Below are 25666 nucleotides of genomic sequence, written 5' to 3'. Positions count from 1 at the left end.
GGAGCTCACTGGCTTCGGGTTCCGTTGGAACTCCGAAGTTAAGCGAGAAGGGGGCTAGAGCAATCCTATGATGGGTGACCCACTGGGAAGTTGCTCGTGAGTTCCCAAAAACAAAACCGTGAGGGAATGGTAAGCCCAAAGCGGACAATATCATGCTACGGTGGTGGAGCGAGCCCGGGAAGTGGTCCCACCCGGGCCGGGATGTGACAATTTGGTATCAGAGCCTAACCCTGGTCGTGGTGTGCCGACGAGGACGTCGGGCCCCTAAGGGGGGTGGATTGTGACATCCCACATCGCCCAGGGGAGTGATCCTTAAATGTATATTCCCATCCCTACCTAGCACGAGGCCTTTTGGGAACTCACGAGCAACTTCCCAGTGGGTCACCCATCATGGGATTGCTCTAGCCCCCTTCTCGCTTAACTTCGGAGTTCCAACAGAACCTGAAGCCAGTGAGCTCCCAAAAGGCCTCGTGCTAGGTAGGGATGGGAATATACATTTAAGGATCACTCCCCTGGGCGATGTGGGATGTCACAATCCACCCTCCTTAGGGGCCCGACGTCCTCGTCGGCACACCACGACCAGGGTTAGGCTCTGATACCAAATTGTCACATCCCGGCCCGGGGCAGACCACTTTCCGGGCCCGCTCCACCACCGTAGCACGATATTGTCCGTTTTGGGCTTACCATTCCCTCACGGTTTTGTTTTTGGGAACTCACGAGCAACTTCCCAGTGGGTCACCCATCATGGGATTGCTCTAGCCCCCTTCTCGCTTAACTTCGGAGTTCCAACGGAACCCGAAGCCAGTGAGCTCCCAAAAGGCCTCATGCTAGGTAGGGATGGGAATATACATTTAAGGATCACTCCCCTGGGCGATGTGGGATGTCACACATTACATATGGCACTCTTCCCAAGTTATGAAAGAAAAAAAAAAGGAAAGAGGGAGCGTGAAGCATGTAAGGATAGAGGGATGACAAAATTAATAAGAAGATAAAAAGAATAAAAATGAAGACAAGAACTCACAGGTATTTGAGAGAGATGGAAGCAAGTGCACAAGGATGGGATTGACAAACATGATACTTTGTTTCTGTCAACCAATAGTAGTGTTATAAAAGACGTGCTACTGGAAAAGAAGAAACAAGATAGGATATAATTTGATCATTATGAGCAGATCCAAAATCTTTATAGACAGAGCCAATTATTAATTTCCAACTGTGGGGCGAATGGAATCCTATACATAAATTAGTTAATAAAAGAATAAAAAAAACTTTTATTGTGTCGCTTAAGTTGTATAGGAATTCTTGAAAGCAAGTGTTAAGAATAACAAGTTCCTTCAATCAATGACTTCTTCGATGGGTATAATAAAATAATTTTTTTATTAACATTCCGAAGAAGAAGTCATTGATTCTTTTGATCGGGATTCATATTGAAAATAATCAGAAATCTAGGAATTCTAATCGTAAAAAACGCTTTCGATTATTTCAAATTAATTTAATTGAAATCAACACAAATTAAATAAAAATAGATAAAGCAAATAAATAAAATTAGGATACTATATAGAGTTAATTACAAAAAACTACCTCAAGTATGGGTCAAATGACACTTTCATACCTCATCTTTTAAAATTGACAATGTCATACCTTATCTTACGAATTTGTGTCAATGTTATACCTTCCGTTAGCTTGGCCGTTTATTTCTCAGTTAAATGCTGACGTGGCTTGATCCGGGACCCATTTTTATTAAAAAATTAATAAAAACAAAAAAAATCATTTAATATTATTTAAATATTAAAATAATAAAGAAAAATTATTTAAAAAAAAAAAAACCAACGTCAATTTGTCCCTTCCCCCCCTCTCTCCCTTCTCCCCATCTTATCTTCTTCCCCTTTCTGCAACTACAACCCAGAAAAACAGAAGAGAAAAAAAAAAAAAAAAAAACCAATTTGTTTTCCTTGCTCCTTACCCCCTCTTCTCCCCACACCCATGCACCCAACCTCCCCACCTTCGCACCCCACCCTCTGCACCCAACCTCGCACCCACTACCTACAACCCCAAAAAAAAAAAAAAAAAAAAAACCCATTCTCTTGGGCGAGGAGAAAATGGGCGGCGGGGCCGGCCGGGGGGGGGGGGGGGGGGGTGGGGGAATGGGTGTGGAGGGGAGAGGGTGGGTGTGAGGGGGGCGAACTGGGTTGCTGCTGTTTGTTTTGTTTTTTTTTTTCCTTCTCTCTTCTTCTTCTTCCCTCTTCTTCTTCTTCTTCTTCTTCTTCTTCTTCTTCTTCTTCTTCTTCTTCTTCTTCTTCTTCTTCTTCTTCTTCTTCTTCTTCTGCAGGGGGACGAACTGGGTTTCCAATTGGTTTTTTTTTTTTTTTTTTTCCTTCTCTCTTTTTCTGCTTCCCTCTTCTTCTTCTTCTTCTTCGGGTTAGGTTGGGGGGGGGGGGGTGGGGTTAGGTGGGAGGGGACGGGTTTGCTGCTGTTTTATTTTTATTTTTATTTTTTTTCCTTCTCTCTTCTTCTTCTTCCCTCTTCTTCTTCTTCTTCTTCTTCTTCTTCTTCTTCTTCTGCAGGTTAGGTTGGGGGGGGGGGGGGTGGGGTTGGGTGGGAGGGGACGGGTTTGCTGCTGTTTTTTTTTTTTTTCCTTCTCTCTTCTTCTTCTTCCCTCTTCTTCTTCTTCTTCTTCTTCTTCTTCTTCTTCTTCAGGGGACGAACTGGGTTTCCCATTGTTTTTTTTATTTTATTTTTTTATTTTTTTTGTGTTTCCTTCTTCTTCCTCCTCCTTTCTAGGTTGCAGGGGGTTGAGTTTGTGGTGGGGGGGGGGGGGAAGGGGGATGAACTGGATTTGGTTTGATTTGGGTTTTTTTTTTTTCCCTCTTCTTCTTCTTCTTCTTCTTTCTCCTTCTTCTTTTATGGGTTGCTGGGTTACAGGAAGATGATGGGGAAGAGAGAGGGGGGAGATGCACGAAAGGAGAGGGAAGATGATGGCTAATGTTTTTTATTTTTTTATGTACTTTTTTATTATTATTTTAATATTTAAATAATATTAAATGATTTTTTTTGTTTTTAATAATTTTTTTAATAATTTTTTAATAAAAATGGGTCCCGGATCAAGCCACGTTAACTGAGAAATAAACGGCCAAGCTAACGGAAGGTATAACATTGACACAAATTCGTAAGATGAGGTATGACATTGTCAATTTTAAAAGATGAGGTATGAAAGTGTCATTTGACCCATACTTGAGGTAGTTTTTTGTAATTAACTCTACTATATAATATACATTATCTGTAAGATCCCACATCGCCCAGGGGAGTGATCCTTATATGTATATTCCCATCTCTACCTAGCACGAGGCCTTTTGGGAGCTCACTGGCTTCAGGTTTCATGGGAACTCCGAAGTTAAGCGAGTAGAGCGCGAGAGCACTCCCATGATGGGTGACCCACTGGGAAGTTCTCGTATAAGTTCCCAGAAACAAAACCGTGAGGGTGTGGTCGGGGCCCAAAGCGGACAATATCGTGCTACGGTGGTGAACCTCGGGCCGAGATGTGACATTATCACTATATATATTATATATACATAATTCAATCTATATATATATATATATATATATATATATATATATATATATAGAAAAGAAATACGATGATACTATTGTAGATTGATCTATATTAATCTATATTAAATTAACCCGCATTACAATACAAAAGGCGGCCTTCGAGGCAAGGCTTCAGCAGTTTTGTCTTTTGGGAGTAGGCAGATGCTCGCCTATCTTTCGGGTTGCAGGCAAGGTGCATCTAAGGCATTGACTGGGAGTTCCCGTGATAAAAAATCTTGCTTGAAATCTAATATTTTATGGAAACCTTTGTGCTCTGTAACTGTGTTGCAACGGCGTCTTGAAGAAGACGACCGTGCAGGGAAGAAGGGTTTTTTTTTTTTTTCAAAAAGACTTGGCCGAAAACGACGTCCGTTTTGGCCAAGTCTAATTTTGTATTTTTATAATCACCACACTTCATTCTTCTTCCCTACCGATATTCTCTGCTATATTCACCACCCAATACCCCATTTTCTCTATATTCTTCACCCCCCAATACCCGGTTCTCTTTGGTATATTTCATCACCCAATACCCGATTCTCTCTGCTATATTCCACCCCATCTCCAGTTCCACAATTCTCCAGTTCCTTAAACCCTAAATTCTCAATCCCAATCCTATATTTCAATTTTCCTCCAATCGCATACCTCAATTTGTGTCAAAATTCTCTAGACCACCACAATTTGTTTCAAAATTCAAGTTTTTTAGTATTCTAGTCTCAATTTGATCTTAATTGCTTGTTTGATTGTTGATTAATTGTTTTGCAAAGTATTATACTATATATAATTATATATACAATATATATTAAATTATTTAGGTTCCATGAGGTGAAGGCGGGATTATCCATGGAACACCTCGCCTATACCTCCGCCTTTAATACATTGACCAATACGCAAAACCTAGGTAAAGATTTTGATATCTTGTATAGCTTTATATTCTATATTTAACTTTCAAAATACTTTTATAGGCAAACTAATAAAAATGACTTCAAATCTTGCATTTTAATAAAAAAAAAAAAAAACCATCTACTAACTTTTATTTAATGATAAAGACAAAATAATTATTAAAAAAACATAAAAAACCACATGAGCTGGCGCGCACCCCATCCCACCCCACCCCACACCCCTTTAAGTTTCGTAAACAGTGTAGTAAGTTTTATATACAGTGTTGTACATTTTCATAAATAGTGTAGTAAGTTTCATAAACAATATCGTAAAGTTTCATAACAGTATCGTAAGTTTCATAAATAGTGTAGTACCGTTAAGTTTTATAAACAATGTAAAAAGTTTCATATACAGTTTGTGTGTGGACATGAGGGTCCGCGCATTAGATTTTTTTTTTTTAAATTTTTTTAATATTAAAATTATGTTTTTTTTTCATTAAAATTTAACTTCTTTTGTCATTTTTATTAAAATTTAAGAATTTTTCATTAAAATTTAAGTTTTTTTTCATTAAATAAAATTATACCATGATGTTTTATTAAAATAAACTTAGCCAAAACTCTTTTCGCGAATTAGCGCTGCAGTTGCTAATATGCAAATTAGTTGGCTGTGCAAAAATTTTGTATGTATGTGGATACAAAGGGGTAGGAAAAAGAGTACAAAGACCGTGGATTTAATGTGAATTTATCAAGCTTTGTAGCCAATTTTATAGCAATATTGATTCACACGTTTAATTTCCTATGAACTTGTACGAATTTCCTTTTTTGATTATTAATTTGCTGATCCTGTGAATAATTTTGGCTTTTAGATTTGTCTGAACATTTTTCTGATTCAACATGCAGGTCTAGTATCATTTTACAGCCTTCTACAACTCTTTGTTCTGTCTTTCTCTCTTCCTCTATGTAGTTTTAGTCAAATTAAACTGCTCTTTTTAATTTAACTAAAGTGTTTAGAACTCAATTAAGTGGAAATTTACTATCGTTTAATGACATTTAGGTGTTGGGTGTTTAGCGCTTGACTATTAGGTGTACAATCATTGTGCACATGATCTTTTATATGTTTTATGTTGGGTTTTTTCAGCCCATGATTAGTTGTCCCAAGTCTATTAGGAATTATAGACTTGGAAGATTTAGTAGTTTTCCCAATTGGAGTGGTTTTCCCAATTGGAGTTGTTTCTTAATTGGAGAATGATTCATAACTAGATCTCAATTAGGATTAGTAATCCTTATTGAAGAAGACCTTTATTATGTCTACATAAGGGGGCTATTGTACTAGTTTTGAATTGGAGCAAAACAATAAATTGTATACCACTCAAGGAGTCAGAGTGAGAGAATATTGTAAGGGCAAAGTGCGCGCGAGAGAAAAGAAAAGAGATAAAAAGTGTATTTCTTGTTCTTGTTCTTTTAGGTTTATCGTCAAGTTCTTAATTCTAGAGACTTGGCAAGATTATTGGTTGTGCTCATTATTGATATAATGAAAGACTGTTGTTGCTGTCCCGTGGATGTGGGCACATATAGCCGAACCGCGTTAATTCTTGGTGTTGATTTGTCTTGGTTATTTGTTTTCAATTTCCGGAGCTTGTCCTGTTTTTACCATTCTTAAACGCGATATTCTCAACAAGTGGTACCAGAGCCTGGTTTGGCTGATATCCATTTAGAATGGAGGGTGTGACACGCTTTAACTGGGTTACGTGGAAATCAAGAATGGAGGACATGCTTTACTGAAGGTGTTAAGAGCAAGCCAGCAAGTATGTTTGATGCTGATTGGACCAAGATGAAGATGAGCGGTGTTTTTTGGCAAAGAAGTCTATAATTGCCTTTGCCAATGACGATGGTAATTCTGATCTGGGGGAGCCTAATCAAGAGAAGTCTGATCAAGAGGAGTTTGATCATGAGATGTTCGATTAGACAAAGTCTGGTCATGGATACTGCGATCAGGGAGATTTTGGTCATGGATAGTTCAATCAGGAGGAGCCTGGTTATGAGTAGTTCAATAAGGGGGAATCTCGTCATGAGTAGTTCAATCAGGGGGAGCTTGGTTATGAGAAGTTCAATCAATAGGAGTTTGATTGTCCTAAATCTATTAAGAATTATAGACTTGGAAGATTTAGTGGTTTTCCCAATTGGAATGGTTTTCCCATTGGAGTCGTTTCTCAATTGGAGAATGATTCATAACTAGATCCCAATCAGGATCAGTAATCCTTATTGAAGAAGACCTTTATTATATTGATTCAAAGGGGCTATTGTACTAGTATTGAATTGGAGCAAAACAATAAATTGCATACCACTCAAGGAGTCAGAGTGAAAGAATATCGTAAGGGCGAAGTGTGTGCGAAAGAAAAGAAAAGAGACAAAGAGTATATTTCTTATTCTTATTCTTTCAGGTTTATCGTCAAGTTCTTAATTTTAGAGACTTGGCAAGATTATTGGTTGTCCTCATTATTGATATAGTGAAAGACGGTTGTTGCTGTCCTGTGGATGTAGGCACATATAGCCGAACCATGTTAATTCTTGGTGTTGATTTGTCTTGGTTATTTGTTTTCGATTTCCAGAGCTTGTTCTGTTTTTGGATTCTTAAATGCAGTATTCTCAACATTTTAAACATAATATGTCGTAAAATTTTCAATCCTGCAGCAATGCGTGGTTCGCGATTTCTAGTAAAATACTATAGTGGAAGTCGAGCACCCATGGTCTACACACACATTTGACAAAACTTTTCTAGAGACTTGAGCAAAGGAATTATAATATTAAAAGTGTAAGGATGTAAGAATCAAGCTTCAGTCGATGATCAAGATGGTGCCTAGTTGCTGCGCAATTGAGGATGGTATGCTTAATCATTTGCTTTGTTGGCCACTTTTGGTTTTCATTTTTTTAGTAAGGTTGTGCTGAAAAGAATAATATATATATATGTATATGTTTCACAATAGAATTCTGCTGAGCCGCATCAAAGGCAGAGAATTGATGATGCTATAAAGATACTCCCGCAACTTGCAGCACAGATTGATGCCAAACTAAACTACAGAAGGTTGTATTTGTCCTTTAACTTCAGTCTTGACCAACTGTACTCTTTGATTTTCAATTGTCATAATAAAAATATGGCTGCAGAATACAAGACTTGGGAGATTTCAAGGGACAAGATGTATTCAAGCTCTTAGGGGTCCCTCTATACCATACAGATGGGTCAAATTCAAGCTTCTCTAAGACGGGAAAGGAAAAAAAAGGGGACCTTGAGGAACTTTCTGAGTTAGAGAAGGCTATACAACTGTCTTTGGCAGAGGTCACTAGTGTTTCTGCAGAAAAAGGTGAGTATTAATACCATATGATAGTGGGTGAATGATAACTTATGGTTTCTTTGTCTTGTAAACTGGTTATGTTCTAATTTGCTAACTGGTTATCTTCTAATTTGCTAGCTGGTTATGTTCTTGAAGCTCTTTCTAAAGAGGAGAATGGGTTGTGTGTCTTTTATTGGAACGGTTCTTTGGACACCATTTACAAGGTTAGTAAAGAAATTTTTCAGTTTTGACTACCGTTAAGCAGTGTCACTAATTTATGTGCTAGTTGCTGGCATAGTTGATATGCTAAGAATACAAATATATGATACGCCGCTAATAAATGGATTCCAGAAAATTTTAGGCAACACTTGCATATCTCATTATATTTGTCCCATTGCAGATAAAAAATGAGCTGTTTTTTCTGGCAGCAAGTGAGGATGTCGTTGAGTGGAGACATTTGGATCGGTAGTCTTTGTTGATTTGTCAAGAATACATCAATAATTGTTTGAGGGATGCTAGAACACCCACTGATACATTTGCTCCTTGAGTATTTAATGAGTGGCTGTCCCTTTGCCATCCACTAATTTCTGAGCCTAAACTTTTTTGTGCCTTCATCTTTTCATTTTACTTTCAGAGACGGGAATCAAAGTTTAACCCTATTATTGGAGAGTTTAGTGTTAAAATTCCAGAGGTTAGTGTCAAAATTGCAGTTGTTGCTATGGAAGCGGAGTCAGAGGTTTGCTTTTGTGAAGCTATGAACTGCTACAAGGGGATATGGGAGAAGGTGGTTGAAGCGAATCTAAGTAATGTCATTGACTCACTCAGGAAGGGGTTACGTTATGATCTATTGGTCATGAATTATAGCTTCATCAAGGACGAAATGGCTAGAGACAAGGTAAGGAAATGATGAAGGGATTTGGTGAAAGTTTAATTGTTATATGAATTCGATGTATAATTGTATCTATTATGGTATATGACAGGCATGCATAGAGAAGTTGAGGAAAGAAGGATTCACTGGAGAGATTGCAGCATTGGGCTATGGGCACGATCTGCCGGAAGATGACTTACAGTTCTTGATTGACATGGAAATTATGTTGCAGTTGAAGAAGATCTTGAAGGAGTGACATTGATCAGAGAGTGTTTGAATGGTCCACACTGTTGGATAGTGGCCAAATTAGGCTAGGAAACAAAACAATATTGATGAGGGAACATCATGATGAGAATTATGTTTCCTTGTTTTGTGGCTTGTTTTGTGGCTTGTTTTGTGGCTTACTTTGCTCCTTGTTTTGTGGCTTTTTCAAAGCCATAATTATTTGGCTAGGTATTAAAAGGAATGGATGGAGGAAGGGAAATCATCCAAGGAAGAGATGTAAAACATCCAAAGAGATGGTGAGAGCATTTGGTTCTACCATGGATAAGGGTGAGAGAAATCAAGAGAGCTAGAGTGAAAGATCTCTTGTGAAAGAACTCTTGGGGTAGAGTGAGGCTCTTGAGAAAATTCTGTGAGTGGGTGTACAAGGGATATGGGATTGGGTTATGTCGATTTAACTCATGTGTAACTTGTACTGTTTTTTTCTCATAGTGAAGAGCAATATCTCTCCGAGGACGTAGGCAGGTTTTTATCGAACCTCGTAAATTTCTCGGTGTCTTTATTTCTTGTATTTTATTTTGTTCAACTGTGTGTGATTTTGGTGAGGTTATAATCTGAATCTCGGTTCCGCACTAACGAACGGGCCAAGGCACAACACACACATGTTTCAAGTCGTGCTTGATGATTTGATCGAAAAAGCAATGCAGAATCAGGAATGTATTTGAGCAGACAACATTAGATGAAGTCATTAAGTCATATGTTGCAGTCCTTTTGTGCTTATCTGAGATTGAAATGTTAAACCAATATGCTTAGTTCTCATACAATAGAAATCTGAGTTGGGTTTTAATCCTAGTGTGCTTTATTTGAATTGGATTCCCATTGTTCTCATCCCATTGCCGCTTCGTTAACAAGATCTCTCTCTCAATGTTGTAGCGTTTTTCAAGTGCTTTAATCTCAAGTTTTTACCTAAATTATATAGGATTGGTGCTTTTGTCTGTTATATAATGTTCATTAGGCCCGAATGCTTAAGCTAGTATTAGGGCTAGTGTCATGAGTTTTTCTAAACAATCATTGTTGTTGAGCGGCATTTCCATGAGTATGCCATTGTGATTGCTTGCACATTTCATGTTCCCCCTTACCACAAGGGAGAAGGCTCTTTAACTAGTTGGTGAATCCATACATAGTCTAGTCTAATATAATATAAGATGATTAGATCACCATCAAGTTAATCTAATAGAGGTTCTAGAAGAAAAAGAGCCTTTCAAAAATTGCAAGATTTCAAAAAATAAATAAGTCACGAACAAGAAGCGAAAACTGCTCGAGTGAAATGATGTGTTTACTCGTCCTTGGGCCCTTCTGCCTATAGAGGTTCTATTGTTCCAGTCATCCGTCTTTGCCGGGCATGGGGTTGCTTAGGCAACAAAGTAAGAATCCATTGTAAAAAATGTAGCAGAAGCACATATATATCCAATAGATGGTCCTGAACCAGGTGAAAGGCCCAAGCATACATCCACAGCATGTCTATAAGAAAACTAGCGCTCGACATTACATTTAAACACGTGATGCCGAGCGGTGTCAAACCCAGATACTCTCAGCTAAAGTTGTCGTCCGAAGCAGCAGGCTTCGCAGGCACTTGCTCAGCAGCCTCCTTCTTCCCCTTGGGAGAGGACAAAAATGATTGTTTAAGGGATGCTACAACACCCACTGATACGGTTTTCGTGGAACATCATGATCAGGTACAGTTTTTGTTGATTTGTCATGTATCCATGATTGTTTAGGGGATGCTACAACACCCACTGATACAGTTGCTCGTTGAGTAATTAACGCGTGACTGTCCCTTTGCCATCCACTAATTTCTGATCCTAAACTCTTTTGTCCCTTCATCTTCTCATTCTATTTTCAGAGATGGAAATCAAAGTTTAAACCGATTATTGGAGACCCACCTCAAGTATCATTTGGGTCCTCTTGAGGTTCCGAGGTCCCCCCACTCCCTCTCGAGGGGTTAATGTAAAGAAATGGGTTAACAGTCTTCAACATGTGCAAATGTGGATATTTTTTCCAATTCACGGTTTAATACCCAAGTATTTCTCACAATAAAATAGTTACCAAATTTGACATTTTCGTGATGTACGTATGAGTGGGTTACTAGTCTTCAACATGTGCAAATGTGTGTTAATTTTTTTTTTTTTTCAAAATTTTCAAATTCACGGTTTAATAAGGTAAGTATTTGTCTCACAATAAAATATTTATCAAATTTGATAGTTTCGTTATGTATGTGTGAGATTTTCATTTCGTTTGGCCATCGAATATTTTCGTTACAACCTTTGTATGGAATCATAGATTCATAAGCAAGGGAGACATCGTCAAGGTCCATTTCATAGTACATTTCCCACTCCTTTGTATCCTAAGAAAATTTTCAATTGTTTTTTTGGATAATATTTCTCTTAATTCATTGGCGCACGGCAAACAATTTGGTACAATAAATTCTTAGTTGGGGCTCGTTCAAAGTTCCGGTCAGTGCCTTGCTGTCTAATTAAATATAGTTTAATTAATTGATCAATTGAATTAAACCTTAAAACGACATAGTTTGGACATAAACAATATTGTATTATGATTATATCTTCACATCTTAGAATTTCATCGTTTCATAAAGCACGGCTTGTTTATGTTTAATTTATCTTTGATCAATTATTATTTTTTGAACAAAATATATTATCTATTCTAAGAGTGTTGGGAGCGGGCTAATCCTCATAATGAGCTAACAATAATGTGATTCAAATTCGCCTTTGATGAAAATGGAACCCAAGACCTCTTACTTATAAGTTATAAGTGAATATAAATAATACTAGACGGTAGTACTAATTGACAATATATATTACCTTGATCAACCTTTTCTCCAAGCTTAATGATAATGACAAATTAAGGTCATTAATTAAGTTGAATTGGCCCACAAATGGAAATGCTCAACGTCCCTTTCTTTCCCTATTCATCTCTTTCTTAAATTCTGTCCTTTTACCTTGTCTCTCCTTTTCTCTTTACTTTTGCTTACATGAGTCCGTTTATCACCAATTAGTCAACTTGTACAGGAATCCATACCATTATTGGAAGATAATTTAGCCGCTTAATTAGGATTAAAGAGTAATTATACGTCTAAGATTCTTCTTAACAGAGAATTAAGTATTATCAGGTTTGCAAGTGGTGGATTACGTTGGTGAATGAGGTCTTACTCTTCAACTCACTACATTACATTGTTTATAATAAAAATAATTATGTTACATTTTAATCATGTAATAGGGTTAATGACTTTAGAAATATCATACGATTTTTTTTTATTTACAAGCGATATTCTACATTAATTTATATTACCGAGAGATGGTTTGAACCTGTTCATAATAGATTAAAAAGAAATACCCTAACTACGAGAAACATTTGCCACTTAAATATACGACTTAATTGGATTAATAGTCCGCGTGGTGATAGGTTAGTTGGAAGATAGCCCATGTGGTAAAAAAAACAAGGATTTAAGCCCATGTGGTGAAGTCTGTTAGGATTTATGATCAAAATTAAAAATTTCGTCCACTTTCTATTAATTATTAGCACGTGAAGCAGCCCCGCGTGCTAGCAATTAACGGAGAGTTCCATTTTAGCCTAATATGTGGGGCTGACGTGCTAATAATTAACAAAAAGTTTACGAAAATTTCAACTTTAGACATAAATCCTAACAAACTTCACCACAGAGGTTTAAATCATAATTTTTTTACCATAGGGGCTATCTTCCAACTGCTCTATTATCACAGGGACTAATAATCCAATTAGGCCTAAATATACCAATGAAATTTAAGTGGTCTACTTTTCCTAGCATCCTATGCAATTGAAGTGGTCTATTTTATATTGAAGTGTTTTTTTTTTCCATGCACAGTAAATCCACGATAAATGGCAAGATATAAAGGAAAACAGGATTTTATTTTGTTTTCTTTCGTATGAAGGTGGGTGTGGGTTGTGATTTGTATTAGAAAAAAAATGTAAATTTCTTTTTGACCTAATATTCTAGCTCCATGGAGCATGTAAAAAAAAAAAAAAAAGTCTACGTTGGAATGGTACACGTTAAGGAGGGAATACAAACATGTAGACTATTCTAGTACAAGAAAAAATAATCTACGTTGGAATGGTACACGTTAAGGAGGGAATACAAACACGCTAAGGAGTGAATTTTTTGGACATTCTAGTCTACATGTTTGTATTCCCTCCCTAGCTCCATGGACCATGTAGAAAAAGAAAAAATAGTCTACGCTGGAATACAAACATGTAGACTACAATGTCCAAAAAATTCGAAAGTAGAAAAGGAAGAGCCTCTAAAGATGGAGCCGTATACCAAACACGTGAAGGCGAAAGTAGCCTCAAATTGATTAGCAACGATTAGTAATAAGAAGATGAATCAAATTTAAAATTTTAGGTGTGAAAGTAAATGACTGGAACTACGTACAAGTTCATTGCATTTGGTCTTTTAACACTGCAGATAGGGTGATTGGTACATAATAATATCCACACACCAATTAGGCCCGGCCCTGGTCCAGTGCCATCAAGGGGACCGCTCGGGACCCAAAAAAACAAGGGGCACAAAAAAAAACTATTTTAATTCATATATGGATAAGATTTTGTTATTCTTGATATATAATAAACGTTCATAATAGATAAAAATATATTTTAGATGATAAAGTGGTTATGTATAGTTTTTGTTTCCGTGCTCACCCAAGTTCAATTCCCTCTCTCAACATAAAGGGTAGTTTCGTTTTTTTTTTTTTTTTTTTTTCATGTCTACTTTAAATAACAAAAAAAAAAAACATTAATTTTATTATTATGCAAAGTGATTCTCTACTGCAATTGTGGAAATGAGTGTTGTCCTTGCACCACGGTGTGGATTCGAATCCCATCGGCTTCTTAATTTAACATCTAATCTAAAAAATCTATTGTTTGACCAAAAATTTATTTATTTTATTAGGTTATTAAATGTGGCATTTCCAGTAGTGATTTTTTGTTTTCAGTTTGAATTGGCTTGCAAAATCAGGTTCAAGTTTGTCTAAATATAAATTAGGGTTTTTTTTTTATATATTTTTTTATAAATTTGTTTTTATTTTTATTTTTATCTATTGATAATCTTTTCATGTTTAAGTAATATTTTTATTGTTAATCTTTTCATGCTTAGGAATCAAACTTCTAAAAACTTTATTATTTCTACCACATTTGCCAACAATTCAGTAGAGCTTTACTACGATCACTCAAGTCATGGCACTCAACAGTGTCAATTAATTCCATTCAATCTAACACATTATTAACTGAGTCAAATTATTCTTTCGAGGAGTTACTGGAGAAATGTTCCACATTTCTTTAGCATGCACTCAATTAATTTGTCAATATTCTGAATGAATTTACTCAATCTCATTCTAGTATGAAGTTTTTCATGAGTAAGAAGCCAAGCGAAATTTTTTACCTTGGGAGGTATCGTTAACTTCCATATCTTCTTAAGGAGCTTCTGCCTTTTAACTTCATGGTTATTATCACTCTAAATCCAAGCTGCCAATTTAATTAAGAATTCACTGGTAGAGGAATGTTCTTGCACGAAATTATCACTTTTATTTGAAGAGAAATAGGCACAATACAAATTTTTCTCACAACATCCAAGTCTAACACTTGGGGAGAGATGAACTCTATCCCACCTCTTATTCTCAATAAATTCACTCATTTTAGTCTCCTAATTTATGTTCAATTGTTGATTTTCAGAAATTCGCTGGAGCAGTGGATAAGGAAAAAATCAACGATGAGTCCATAAAAAGATATCCTCTCCATTAACCACAACCCATCTAATTCCCCTATGAATAACAAGTCTAGTATTCAAAATCATTTTCCAAGCCAAAGAGTAATTTTACTTGACTTTGCAACTCAAAAAATCATCCTTCTTTATATACCTTATTTTTAACAATTTGCACCCACCAGTAGTTTTCATCCTTTAAAACTTTTTATCCTAACGTAGCCATATATGCATTATTGAAATGATTAACTCTTCTGATGCCAGCCCCTTGAAACCTTAGAAGTACACTTTTTTTTTTTTTTCCCAAGTCACAATTTTTACTTCCCATCTCTACCCCAGAAAAAGTCTCTACACTCATTGTTTAAATTCTTAGTTACTTAAGCATGATATTTAAAGTAAGACATTATATGATTCGGTATACCAGTTAAGTTTAATATTTGATGTACAATGTATGAATACTAAGATATATTATTTTATGTGAAATTATATTAGGGCATATCTTTCAATGTCGCCTAGAGTGTAAAAAAATAAGGACCGGCCCATGAAATCGATTGGTGAACAACATGTGTTTATAGTTATGAAATTAGGAGGTTTTAACTGGGGAGGATTTCGAGTGCATGAACTTCAAACTCATTGAATGAGATGAGAGAAAACGACATGAAATGAATAATCCAATTTCGGACTCGGTCAAAGCATGATCAGTATTCATGAAATTTCCTGGCTATTTCACCAAATTAATTGATTCATTTGTTTTTGATCAAATGGTTTTTGACATCTGACTTCCAAATCAATAAAACTATTTCTACCTCATTTTAAACAACAATGCACCCTTATACTTGAACTTTCTAAATTTATTGTCTCTTTGAAAAAGTTCAACTTTCCTCAAGTACAAGGATAGGAGGAATTGCCTCAACACACTTTGTGGTCGATTTACATAAGTTTTTTGCTTATAATTAGAACCGTTTATATTATAAACTGAAGAAAAGAACTAATATCATAATAGATAATACAATGTGCTCTTACACTGCACCCAAGTGTCAAATTTCTAGTCATGTAATTTAGGGCTAGTTTAAGATTGCCGTTGAAAAAAAAAAAAAAAAAACTACTTCTACTATACTATAAAAATAAACAGTTGTGAAAAAAGTAGGCACGTGTTTGTTAAACTATACTGTTAAAAGTGCTTTTGGTAAAAAAAAAATGACGCATTAGGTTCGGGAGAAAGACAGGGTAAGGTTGTTAATATGAAAGTTTTATTAATTGATACTGTTTACCTGCCTTTTATGAAGAAAAAAAAAGTTTTTTTTATTTATTTACCAAACACAAGTTTAGCCCCAACTTTTTTAAAAAGCTGCTTTTAAAAAAACTTCAAACAACACCGAACCCACCTTAGATTAAGTTAGATTATAGATTGAATTTAAAACATAGTAACATAGATAGACTGTATGGAATGTGGTTATGAAAGCTCCCTTTTGAGTGAGGATCCTCACCGGATCCTCAAATCACATCCATTCATAGTACATCGTGCGTTTAGAAATCATTGTAAATTTTTTTTATTTGAAATTGAATATAAATAGTATCTAACAAAAATTAATCGTACGATGTACGATGAACGGATGTGATTGGAGGATTCTTGAAATCCTCTCTTCTCCTTTTTAAGCAATCCAAATGTCATGTACTATGTCAGTGTCAAGGTATCAAATATTCTTGGTTGCGTAATCAAGTAACGCGCAAACTAATTAAACATTTTCGTACTATTTTGTCCTCAATACTTTGTATTTGTTTTCAACATAATTAATAAACGCGCAAACTAGCTGGACTTGTACTGTCTTATTCTAGTTAACCAAGATGTTAACGCAGCAGTAGAAAACAAGTGCAAAAAGACGATTCATGATCCAAATTTTAACCATGTAGCGTCGAATAATTGGTTTTTTAATTATTAATTTAATCCCAATATATTAAGTTGGTTGATGCAGGTGCGAAAATGTGTGAGAATATTAAGAAGAGATGGAGGAGGAAGGTGCTGAATGAGTACAGTTACTGCAGTTGGCGGTGGAACCGATGGAGTGGCTCCAAATGGCGCGGATAAAGGCCGTACGCGACGGTTTCAAGGGAAAATATGCGACAGCATGTTCCATATTTATTCCGCTGCATCACGGCCAACAGTTCCTCGTACGTGTTGACTCTGCATATTATATTGAGAACAAAAATACTAGTTTTATCACCTATGTGTAGTATTATTTGTACCATCTCTCTATTAGGAATGAGAATTATATACGTTAATGAGCCTGAGATGAAACAAATAGGTGGTCGTATACCATTACTCTATTGAGAATGGAAATGTTAAGAAGATCATCTCAAAAATGGAACAATCTATAAATTCTTTGTCATCTCATTTTTTTCTATATTTCCGTACCAATATTACAAAACTTTATGATAAAAATATGAAGTTACGAAGACTCTAGAAAGTCCGACTTTTAAAAATTCTCTTAGCATTTCTCTACTAAGAAATGTCAAGGGGAATCTTTGAAAAATGGGCTGCTTGTTACGTTTTCATGAAGCCTGCTTGTCATTCCAAAGTTGTTTACCTGAGTTGAGTGTTTGATTGTTGAATTATTATTTAACAATTGCGTCTAAAATTTCTTACAACTTTAAATATCTCGTCCAGACGCAGCAGCACTATTAAACTACTGCACCCGATGATATCCGTAATAGTGTAATTTACCCTTTTATTTAGTGGGAGTCGGTATCAAACTGTACAACCATCAAGCTTAAGACAATCAATCCCTTTTAGACGATTTAATCAAATCGATTGAGAGAGAATTTCAATATTCAAGAACTATCATCCCTTCGTGTTTTCCCAATCATCCTTTTCGCTTTCGAGTCCTTTTGGTTCACTTTAGGAAGTAGAAGTCGTGGAAAGTAGAATTCCGCTTTCTGGGCGGGGGTGTTTTGTGCTGTAGAGCTTTCTGAGTTGGGGAACAAGTTCTGTTTTGTAGATTGGAGGGGCGATTTCTTGGTTGAATTGGTTAGATTTGAGGTCTGGAAGGGAAAATATGAATCGGGTTGTCTGAGATTTTGGTTCATTTCTTGATTTGGAGAAGATGTAGGTGAACCGGGTGGAGTGTGATTTTGATAAATGGTTTTTCCAATTGAAGAGGAGCAATTGTAGAGAGAGAAAGTTGAGTGGGTAGAGTGAGAAAATGATGATCAAGTTCTAAAAGTTGAGGAAAGGGAGGGGTTTCAGAGGGAGAATGCAAAGTATTGGAGAAAAATAGAGAGAGAAATTCATAGATTGGTTACTGGTATGAGGTTTTGAATAGCTTTTGGCCATGGCTGTAGTGAGTTCTGTGCCTGCAATTGCTCAACTGGCAGGGCGGATAAGCTACACTCATATATCAGAATACATGGCTCGCGGAGAGATTGTGGAGGAGCCGGTGGCAGTGCCGGTGGCGGTGCCAGCGGTGCCACGGATGATCGAAGATATGATCTATGTTGCAGTGGGAAAAGACGTTAAAGAAAGCAAATCAACTCTGGTGTGGGCGGTGCTTAATTCTGGAGGGAAGAAAATCTGCTTAGTTCATATTCACCAGCCCGCTCAGATGATTCCTTTCAGTAAGTGGATCGTTTCACACATGTTTTGTTTGATGAATGTTGTGACTTGTTTAACTCACAATTAGTAGCGTGATAATGCTTTATCTGCCGAGGACCATGGTTTTCGGTTTGATGGGCAGCACAGCAATTCGGTGGTAAATTAGCCAAAAAGATTGAAGAAGTGTAGAGAAGTATATATATAAACTCCGGAGACTAGTTACAATCAAATGCTTCATTGTCTGGCTGGGGTTTGGATCAGATAGTTCGTATAACAAAGTTTCTATTTTGTCATTCTGTCTTAGGATTTCCGACTGGATTTAATTTTCTGCTGTTTTCTTCATTTGCAGTGGGGGCGAAGTTCCCAGCGAGCTCACCGACGAAACAGCAACTCAGACTGCACAGAGAAACTGAAAGGCAACACATGAATAAGATCCTTGATGATTACATTCGTATTTGTCTCCAAAGGGGGGTATTTCCTCCGTCTCTACCTTTGTTTTCCTTTTCCTTTTTCTTTCTTGTACAAAATAGAGTAATTTCTATAATATAAAAGAAAATTGAGAAATATATGACAGGATACGAAGTTAAACGATAGTTCTTACGAAGTTGGTATATCTTAGAAGAAAAGAATGCATTCTTGTATTATCTTAAAGCGAAATGAAAACTTAGATTTTTGTTACTTGAGTAGTTCCCTTTCAGATGCTTTGTAAAATTGCCAAACTTTCTGACATATTTTGCTGTTGACTGTTTGATTTAGGTTCGGGTAGAAAAGCTACATATTGAAAGGGACTGTATTGAGAAGGGAATTGTGGAACTCATCTCTCAGCATGGGATCAGGAAGCTTGTTATGGGAGCAGCAGCAGACAAGCACCATTCAAAGTATCACATAACAACTATTCTCATATGCCTGTTTGTCCTTTTTAGTTCTACGAACATGTCCAAATATTTAATTACCCCGGATGTGTTTGAATGAAGCATTTGTGTTCATCCAACATAGATATGTGGGTTCTGACTCTACATGCTCTAGGATGAATTGTTAGTTCAGTCACGAACGAGACTAATGCATTATAAAGCCGCGTGCTGAAAATTAAATGACCGTAAATGTTAACAGAAGGCATGATAAAATATGTGAATGTTAACTAGACATGCCTGTTTGTCATTGTAGCATCTTACACTACTGCCTCTGCCCCATATAATTGTTTGGTTAATTAGATTCCAATTCCCTTCTGAGTAGATGAGTTTTTTTCTTTCCCCTTATGATGGAGTTCCCAATAGAAGAGTTATTTTGTTTACCAACGCAGTTTTTGTGTGTGTAAAAATATTATTCACTCACAATTTAAAGTTGCAGGAAAATGATGGACCTCAAGTCCAAGAAAGCCATATTTGTCCGCCAACAAGCCCCTGTTTCCTGTCACATACAATTTATTTGCAAGGGGTACCTTATACACACCAGGTTTACTTGAACTTCTTAGAAAATCAAATTGAAATATTGAAGAAAAAGGTTTTCTTGAAACTTCTGTTATTTATCTTTCTATTCAGAAAATCCGTGCTTCAAAACAACCATATGGTTTTTAATTGTTTGCATGATGGTGATTGTAATTATAAATTTCTTCTCAACATCTCATTTTCTCTTAAATCATGAACTGTTGCTTGATTTTGATGATCATGACTACTAATGCATATACCATGATAAAATAGGGAAGGAAATTCAGATGGAGTTGATACAGAGGTTCCATTGCTGCGACGAAGTCCAATGGAACAGCCACCACACCCCTTTAGATCACAATCTGATACAATGGAGCGGACTAATCGAGCGAAACTCACCAATCCAGCTCAAGATTTGTTCCGCAGGGCAAGCTCGGTAAATATGGAGAAATATGGAGGCAGGACAACAGATGCTACTTCCACAGATGGTACTGAAGCGTTTTCAACTCCAAGAAATAGGTACGAACCAGGAGCAAGTCCTGAGGAATTGGATCAGGTAATAAGGAGGAGTGTTTCAGGATATTCAACAGGCTCTTCTGCTGGATTGGGTGATTTCACTTTGATTCATTGGGATAGAGTTGAGGGAAGTGAAAATGGGTCAAGTAACTCATGCAGACTTCCTCATTCTAAAGATCTTAATCATTCATCCCCTCCCAGTGTATTGGTAAGCGCAAACTATCCCTTTTGGGTGAACAATCTACATGGTTCACATGCTGAATTTGAATTTTGAAACTGTCGATTAGTACATCAACTGCCACCTTAGAAGGAATTAACCGAGTTAATTTTAAAACCTTGATGGTCTAACAGGATGGAATGGTAGATGATACTCTGTATCATCATCTTGAACAAGTGATGATAGATGCTGAAAATGCAAAGAGAGATGCATTTCAGGAGGGAATCAGGCGTGGGAAAGCTGAAAAAGATGCCATTGACGCTATACGGAGGGTAAAGATTTTCTTCTCTAGTAGGCACTTCTTTTTACCATTTCCATTTCCCCCCAAACATGAATTACAAAAGTTTATCTTTTCATGTCTTCTTTATTCCAATACTTACACTACCTCACATAGATGGTAAATTGTTCATCAAAGAAGGTTATATCTAGAATTGGCTACATGCAATTGACCATCACAGAACTTGATTATCTAAGATGAGAATATGAGCATGATTCTCTGCATGAAATTATTCCTAGTGGCTTGGCACCACATTAAACTGCATAACATTATTGGTAACATGTAATTTGGAAAAGGAAACATAATAAGTTCCATGATCTCTGTTCTGTTTTCATAGCCGAAAACTCCGTAAACAGAAAATTGTGAATTGTTCCATTCACAGGCTAAAGCATCAGAGGTCTTATATAATGAGGAGTTGAGACAAAGGAAAGAAATGGAAGAAGAACTGGCAAAAGAGAGACAAGAACTTGAAAAGATGAAGAAGATACGAGATGAAGTCATGGAAGAATTAAGGGCTGCCCTAGATCAGAAATCACTACTTGAGAGTCAAATTGCGGAGTCTGATCAGATGGTCATGAGCTTGGAGCAGAAGATTATCTCGGCTGTGGAACTTTTAAAAAATTACAAAAGAGAACGCGATGAGTTGCATGTGGAACGTGACAATGCACTTAGAGAAGCTGAGGAGCTGAGGGAAAAACAAGGAGAAGCCTCAAGTTCACACATACCTCAGTTCTTCTCTGAGTTCTCATTTGCAGAGATTGAAGAAGCAACTCAAAACTTTAACCCATCACTGAAGATTGGAGAAGGGGGTTATGGGAGCATTTTTAAAGGTTCCCTACGTCACACTCAGGTGGCTATAAAAATTTTAGATGCTCATAGTAAGCAAGGCCCCTCTGAGTTTCAGCAAGAGGTATGATAATCTGAATATTTTCTACACCTCATAAAGCTGAATTGATTTATAAAAGCATTGAGCTACTGCAGTAATTTACTATTAAGGTTTGAGTGAAATTTAATAATCAGGAGTCCAATTGTTGCTTACTATATGTACCCACAATTCCACCTGCTAAGAACATATTGGGGTAGTTGTTGGGTTTTTTCCAACCCATGATAAGTTGTCCTACGTCTATAAGGAATTATGGTCTTAGAGGATTAAATTGTTTTCCCAATTGGAGTTAGTTTCTCAATTGGAGAAGGATTCATAACTAGTTTCCAATTAGGATTAGTAATCCTTATTGAAGAAGACCTTTATTTTGCCTATATAAAGGGACTATTGTACTAGTTTTGAGAGGAGAGCAAAACAATAAATTGTATACTACTCAAGGGATTAGATTGAGAAAATATTGTAAAGTGTGTGGGAGAGAAGAAAAGAGATAAGTGTATTTCTTGTTCTTGTTCTTTCTTGTTTTTCGTCAAGTCCTAGTTCTAGAGATTTGGCAAGATTATTGGTTGTACTCATTATTGATACAGTGAAAGATTGTTGTTGCTGTCCCGTGGACGTAGGCACATATTGCCGAACCACGTAAATTCTTAGTGTTATTTATCTTGGTTATTTGTTTTTCGATTTCCGGAGTTTGTTCTTGTTTTTCCCATTCTTAAACGCGATATTCTCAACAGTAGTTTCTGGGTTGATGCCTTCAATAGGTTAACTTACTGATTTATAGATTATCCAGTGGACTAGCCAAAAAAAACTAAACCTTAATCAGGGTGTATTCGTATTTCTTTGATACAACATTTTAGAGCCCGTGGGATTATGGCTTATACATTTTTAGTTTTTAAAGGGCAAGGTATGTGGATGAATGAGGGGGAGATGATGAAGTTGAGAAAGCAACGAGTGAGATTCAAAGAACTGAAAACTACACTAATTATTAATGGTTTTAATAAGTTTTCAGTCTTTTCTTGATAACCCATTATATGAATTTTCTTTCCTTTCCTATACTATCACCTGTCCTCTCCTCCTCTCTTTTGTTTCTTTTCTATCTTTACCATGTAACTTTAGAGTCAATAGCATGTAAAGGCATCGGGAAGTTAAAAATTGAGGTTGTGAAATCTTTTAGATTTTTCTGCTTTTTGGAGGCTGGAACGTTCAATTTTTTTTTTTGCAGTTTTTTACTTGGTCTTGTTTACAAATAATATATTTTACTACTTAAATTGGAAGAAAAAACCGCTTGGAAAGAACTTCATTTCGCATGTTTGCCAAAACATTAAATTTAGTTGATGCTTCTCAGGTGGATGTATTGAGTAAGTTACGACACCAAAATCTCATCACACTCATTGGTGCCTGCCCAGAAGCTTGGAGTCTGATCTATGAGTATCTCCCAAATGGAAGTCTTGAAGATCGACTCAGCTGCAAGGACAATACTTCCCCTTTGTCATGGCAAACTCGAATACGAATTGCCAGAGAGTTGTGCTCCGTCCTAATCTTTCTCCATTCCAGTAAACCTCACAGCATAGTGCATGGTGACTTAAAACCTGGCAATATTCTCCTTGATGCTAACTTTGTTAGCAAACTCAGTGACTTTGGAATCTGTCGGCTGTTGCCTCGTGGGGAGAGTTCAAGCAACGACACAACGATCTGTTGGAGAACTGACCCAAAGGGTACTATCCCATACATCGATCCTGAGTTCTTCTCATCAGGAGAGCTTACAACAAAGTCAGATGTTTACTCATTTGGAATTATACTACTACAGTTGCTGACTGGGAAACAGGCTGTGAGGATAATAAAGGATGTGCAGGATGCATTAGATTCTGGAAAGTTCGAAACGCTCTTAGATCCTTTGGCTGGGGATTGGCCATTTGTACAGGCTGAACAGTTGGCTCGCTTGGCATTAAGGTGTTGTGAGATGAGCCGGAAGTTGAGGGCAGACCTTGTATCGGATGTCTGGAGAGTACTTGAACCCATGAGAGCTTCATGTGGTTGCTCATCATCATTCCGGTTGGGTACTGAAGAGCATTTCCAACCTCCTCCATATTTTATTTGTCCCATTTTCCAGGTAAGTTATGTTCATTATGATCATTATATATTGGATCAACATCGTCATAATCACTATGTTATTGACTGAGAAACACATGCACACGGGTTTATCGATCTACAAGGAACATAGTTTCAGGGCAATTTTCTTAATTGTGTTAAGAATTTCGTCAATTAACTGAAAATGTCGTTAATCAACTGCAGGAAGTCATGCAAGATCCGCATGTTGCAGCAGACGGTTATACTTATGAAGCAGAAGCTTTGAAAGGATGGTTGGACAGCGGTCACGACACTTCACCGATGACAAATCTGAAGCTTGAACACAAGAATCTCGTCCCCAACCGCGCTCTCCGTTCTGCAATTCAGGAGTGGCTGCAACAGCTTTGATCTCTTTCTCCATTTGCTTGGATATTTTTGTTCAACATATATATTTGATAACAACATGCATAAATATAGTGTAAAGAAATTAATCGACTATTGTAATGTACAGAAGACCGCATGTTTTGCTTCAACACTTTTTCATACTTCTTGCTTGCTCATGTATTTTTGACATTGATTGTGATCTATTCAACATGATTATGATTACGGAAAACGCTGTTTATAACAAAAACACTTTTTTAACTTTTTTGGTTGAACGGTTTCATCTATCATTCTAAAAGCACTTGTAAACACGTTCTAAAGTCTCGCAGTACTTTACATAAAAACGATTATTGACTTCAACTTTTCCTGCTAAACGTTTCAAATAAAGTCTAGTGTTATTCAAATACCATTTTTCACTCTCACATACTCTTGTTAATTATTGTTCACTGATGTTTTTTAATTCATTCGACCCAACGTTAAAAAATTAAAAGGGAGTGTGAAAATAAAAATTAGGGTGTAGATATAACCGTCGCCACTTTAAAGCACTCGCAAACATGCTTTGGTATCTTGACAACCATATGGGTCGCTTAGAGCAAAGGCCCAGTGGGGTTAGGGCCCATCACATCTCATGCACAACAAAAATAGAGTTAACCGCACCACAAATACCCCATCTGCACGCGTGATCCCACCATTAAGTACGGCGGTATGTGTGGAGTAAGGGTGGGTTCGGTTTCATTCGGTTGGGTTTTTTTATCAAAACTAAAATTTCAGTTTGATTCAATTTTTTCTCGGTTTTTTCAGTTTGGTTTCGGTTTAGTTTGGTTTTAGTTTCAGTTCGGTTTTGGTTTTTTAATTTTTTTTTAATTTTTTTTTTATCAATGTCGCACATCTAAATATCTAATCTTAGCATTTCTCGAGTCTTGATAGTAATAAAAGCAAACCAGCTTTTATCTTATCTCGTCTGTAATTAGGAACACCAAAACAAGCAATATGACAATGACTTTGATCTTGTCTTCACTGTATACACTGAGGTGGTCCTATGTACTCTGCCAATCAAATGCAGGCTTTTAGCAGAAAGCATCAGAAGGAAGTTAGATATTTTGAAAGGTTGGCAAATGAAGATTATCATGTCCTTGTAAATCTAAAGGTTTAAAGCATGAGAAAACATCAGAAGGAAGTTATATATTTTGAAAGGTTGACAAATGAAGATTATCATGTCCTTGTAAATCTAAAGGTTCGAAGCATGAGAAAACATATTCGATTATTGCTACAGAGTTGAATTTTGAAAGATTTGCACTAAGAAGAAGAGACCAGCTGGTTTTTCAAGAAGAATGCTAAGATCAATTTTCGGTTTTTGTTTTACTTATTATTTAAGAAGAATGCTAAGATTAGTTTAGAGACTTCGGTTGGGTTTAAATACTAACATAAAACGACATCATTTTAAGTGTAAAATTATTCGGTTTGGTTCGGTATTGTTCAAATTTTGAACTTCTAAAACCGAAACCGAACCAATAAAGTTTGGTTTTCCTTTTTTCGGTTTTTGTTTTTCGATGTAGGCTCGGTGTTCAGTTACCTTTTTTTTGGTTTTCCGTTTTTCGAACCTACCCCTAGTGTGGAGAGTTGACTA

The 25666-nt window shown here is 36.6% G+C and overlaps 3 protein-coding genes across 3 annotated transcripts; all 3 read left to right on the top strand.

Annotated features, from left to right (window-relative positions):
- The first annotated feature begins 5189 nt into the window (after nucleotides 1-5189).
- On the top strand, nucleotides 5190-8261 carry LOC137719808 (uncharacterized). Its single transcript, XM_068458823.1, has 5 exons — nucleotides 5190-7344; nucleotides 7448-7545; nucleotides 7626-7822; nucleotides 7931-8016; nucleotides 8193-8261. The coding sequence occupies exons 1-5, from the start codon at nucleotides 7342-7344 to the stop codon at nucleotides 8259-8261; spliced, it is 453 nt and encodes a 150-aa protein (XP_068314924.1). The 5' UTR covers nucleotides 5190-7341.
- A 117-nt stretch (nucleotides 8262-8378) lies between these two features.
- LOC137719528 (uncharacterized) lies at nucleotides 8379-8942 on the top strand. Its single transcript, XM_068458571.1, has 2 exons — nucleotides 8379-8687; nucleotides 8773-8942. Exons 1-2 carry the CDS (start codon nucleotides 8511-8513, stop codon nucleotides 8914-8916), a joined length of 321 nt encoding a protein of 106 aa, XP_068314672.1. The 5' UTR covers nucleotides 8379-8510; the 3' UTR covers nucleotides 8917-8942.
- Nucleotides 8943-17367: 8425 nt separating this feature from the next.
- On the top strand, nucleotides 17368-24191 carry LOC137720174 (U-box domain-containing protein 33-like). The gene is made up of 9 exons (XM_068459190.1): nucleotides 17368-18300; nucleotides 18627-18748; nucleotides 19034-19155; nucleotides 19625-19729; nucleotides 19975-20425; nucleotides 20569-20706; nucleotides 21094-21621; nucleotides 22937-23701; nucleotides 23884-24191. The coding sequence occupies exons 1-9, from the start codon at nucleotides 18018-18020 to the stop codon at nucleotides 24064-24066; spliced, it is 2697 nt and encodes an 898-aa protein (XP_068315291.1). The 5' UTR covers nucleotides 17368-18017; the 3' UTR covers nucleotides 24067-24191.
- The last annotated feature ends 1475 nt before the right edge of the window (nucleotides 24192-25666 follow it).

The sequence above is a fragment of the Pyrus communis genome, chromosome 16 (genome assembly GCF_963583255.1).
Source record: "Pyrus communis chromosome 16, drPyrComm1.1, whole genome shotgun sequence".
NCBI classification, from domain to species: Eukaryota; Viridiplantae; Streptophyta; class Magnoliopsida; order Rosales; family Rosaceae; genus Pyrus; species Pyrus communis.
The sequence above is the reverse complement of the archived record's forward strand: the minus strand, read 5'-3'. Positions and strand labels throughout refer to the sequence as shown.

What these genes read in the sequence shown, in the direction of transcription:
- LOC137719808 (XM_068458823.1), top strand. An exon ending in GCCAAACTAAACTACAGAAG is followed by an intron (nt 7,546 to 7,625) that starts GTTGTATTTGTC and finishes ATATGGCTGCAG; the next exon opens with AATACAAGACTTGGGAGATT. An exon ending in TAGTGTTTCTGCAGAAAAAG is followed by an intron (nt 7,823 to 7,930) that starts GTGAGTATTAAT and finishes CTAATTTGCTAG; the next exon opens with CTGGTTATGTTCTTGAAGCT.
- LOC137719528 (XM_068458571.1), top strand. Translation starts at nt 8,511, where the DNA reads ATGGAAGCGGAGTCAGAGGTTTGCTTTTGTGAAGCTATGAACTGCTAC. An exon ending in ACGAAATGGCTAGAGACAAG is followed by an intron (nt 8,688 to 8,772) that starts GTAAGGAAATGA and finishes GGTATATGACAG; the next exon opens with GCATGCATAGAGAAGTTGAG.
- LOC137720174 (XM_068459190.1), top strand. Translation starts at nt 18,018, where the DNA reads ATGGCTGTAGTGAGTTCTGTGCCTGCAATTGCTCAACTGGCAGGGCGG. An exon ending in GGGTACCTTATACACACCAG is followed by an intron (nt 19,730 to 19,974) that starts GTTTACTTGAAC and finishes ATGATAAAATAG; the next exon opens with GGAAGGAAATTCAGATGGAG. An exon ending in CCTCTGAGTTTCAGCAAGAG is followed by an intron (nt 21,622 to 22,936) that starts GTATGATAATCT and finishes GATGCTTCTCAG; the next exon opens with GTGGATGTATTGAGTAAGTT.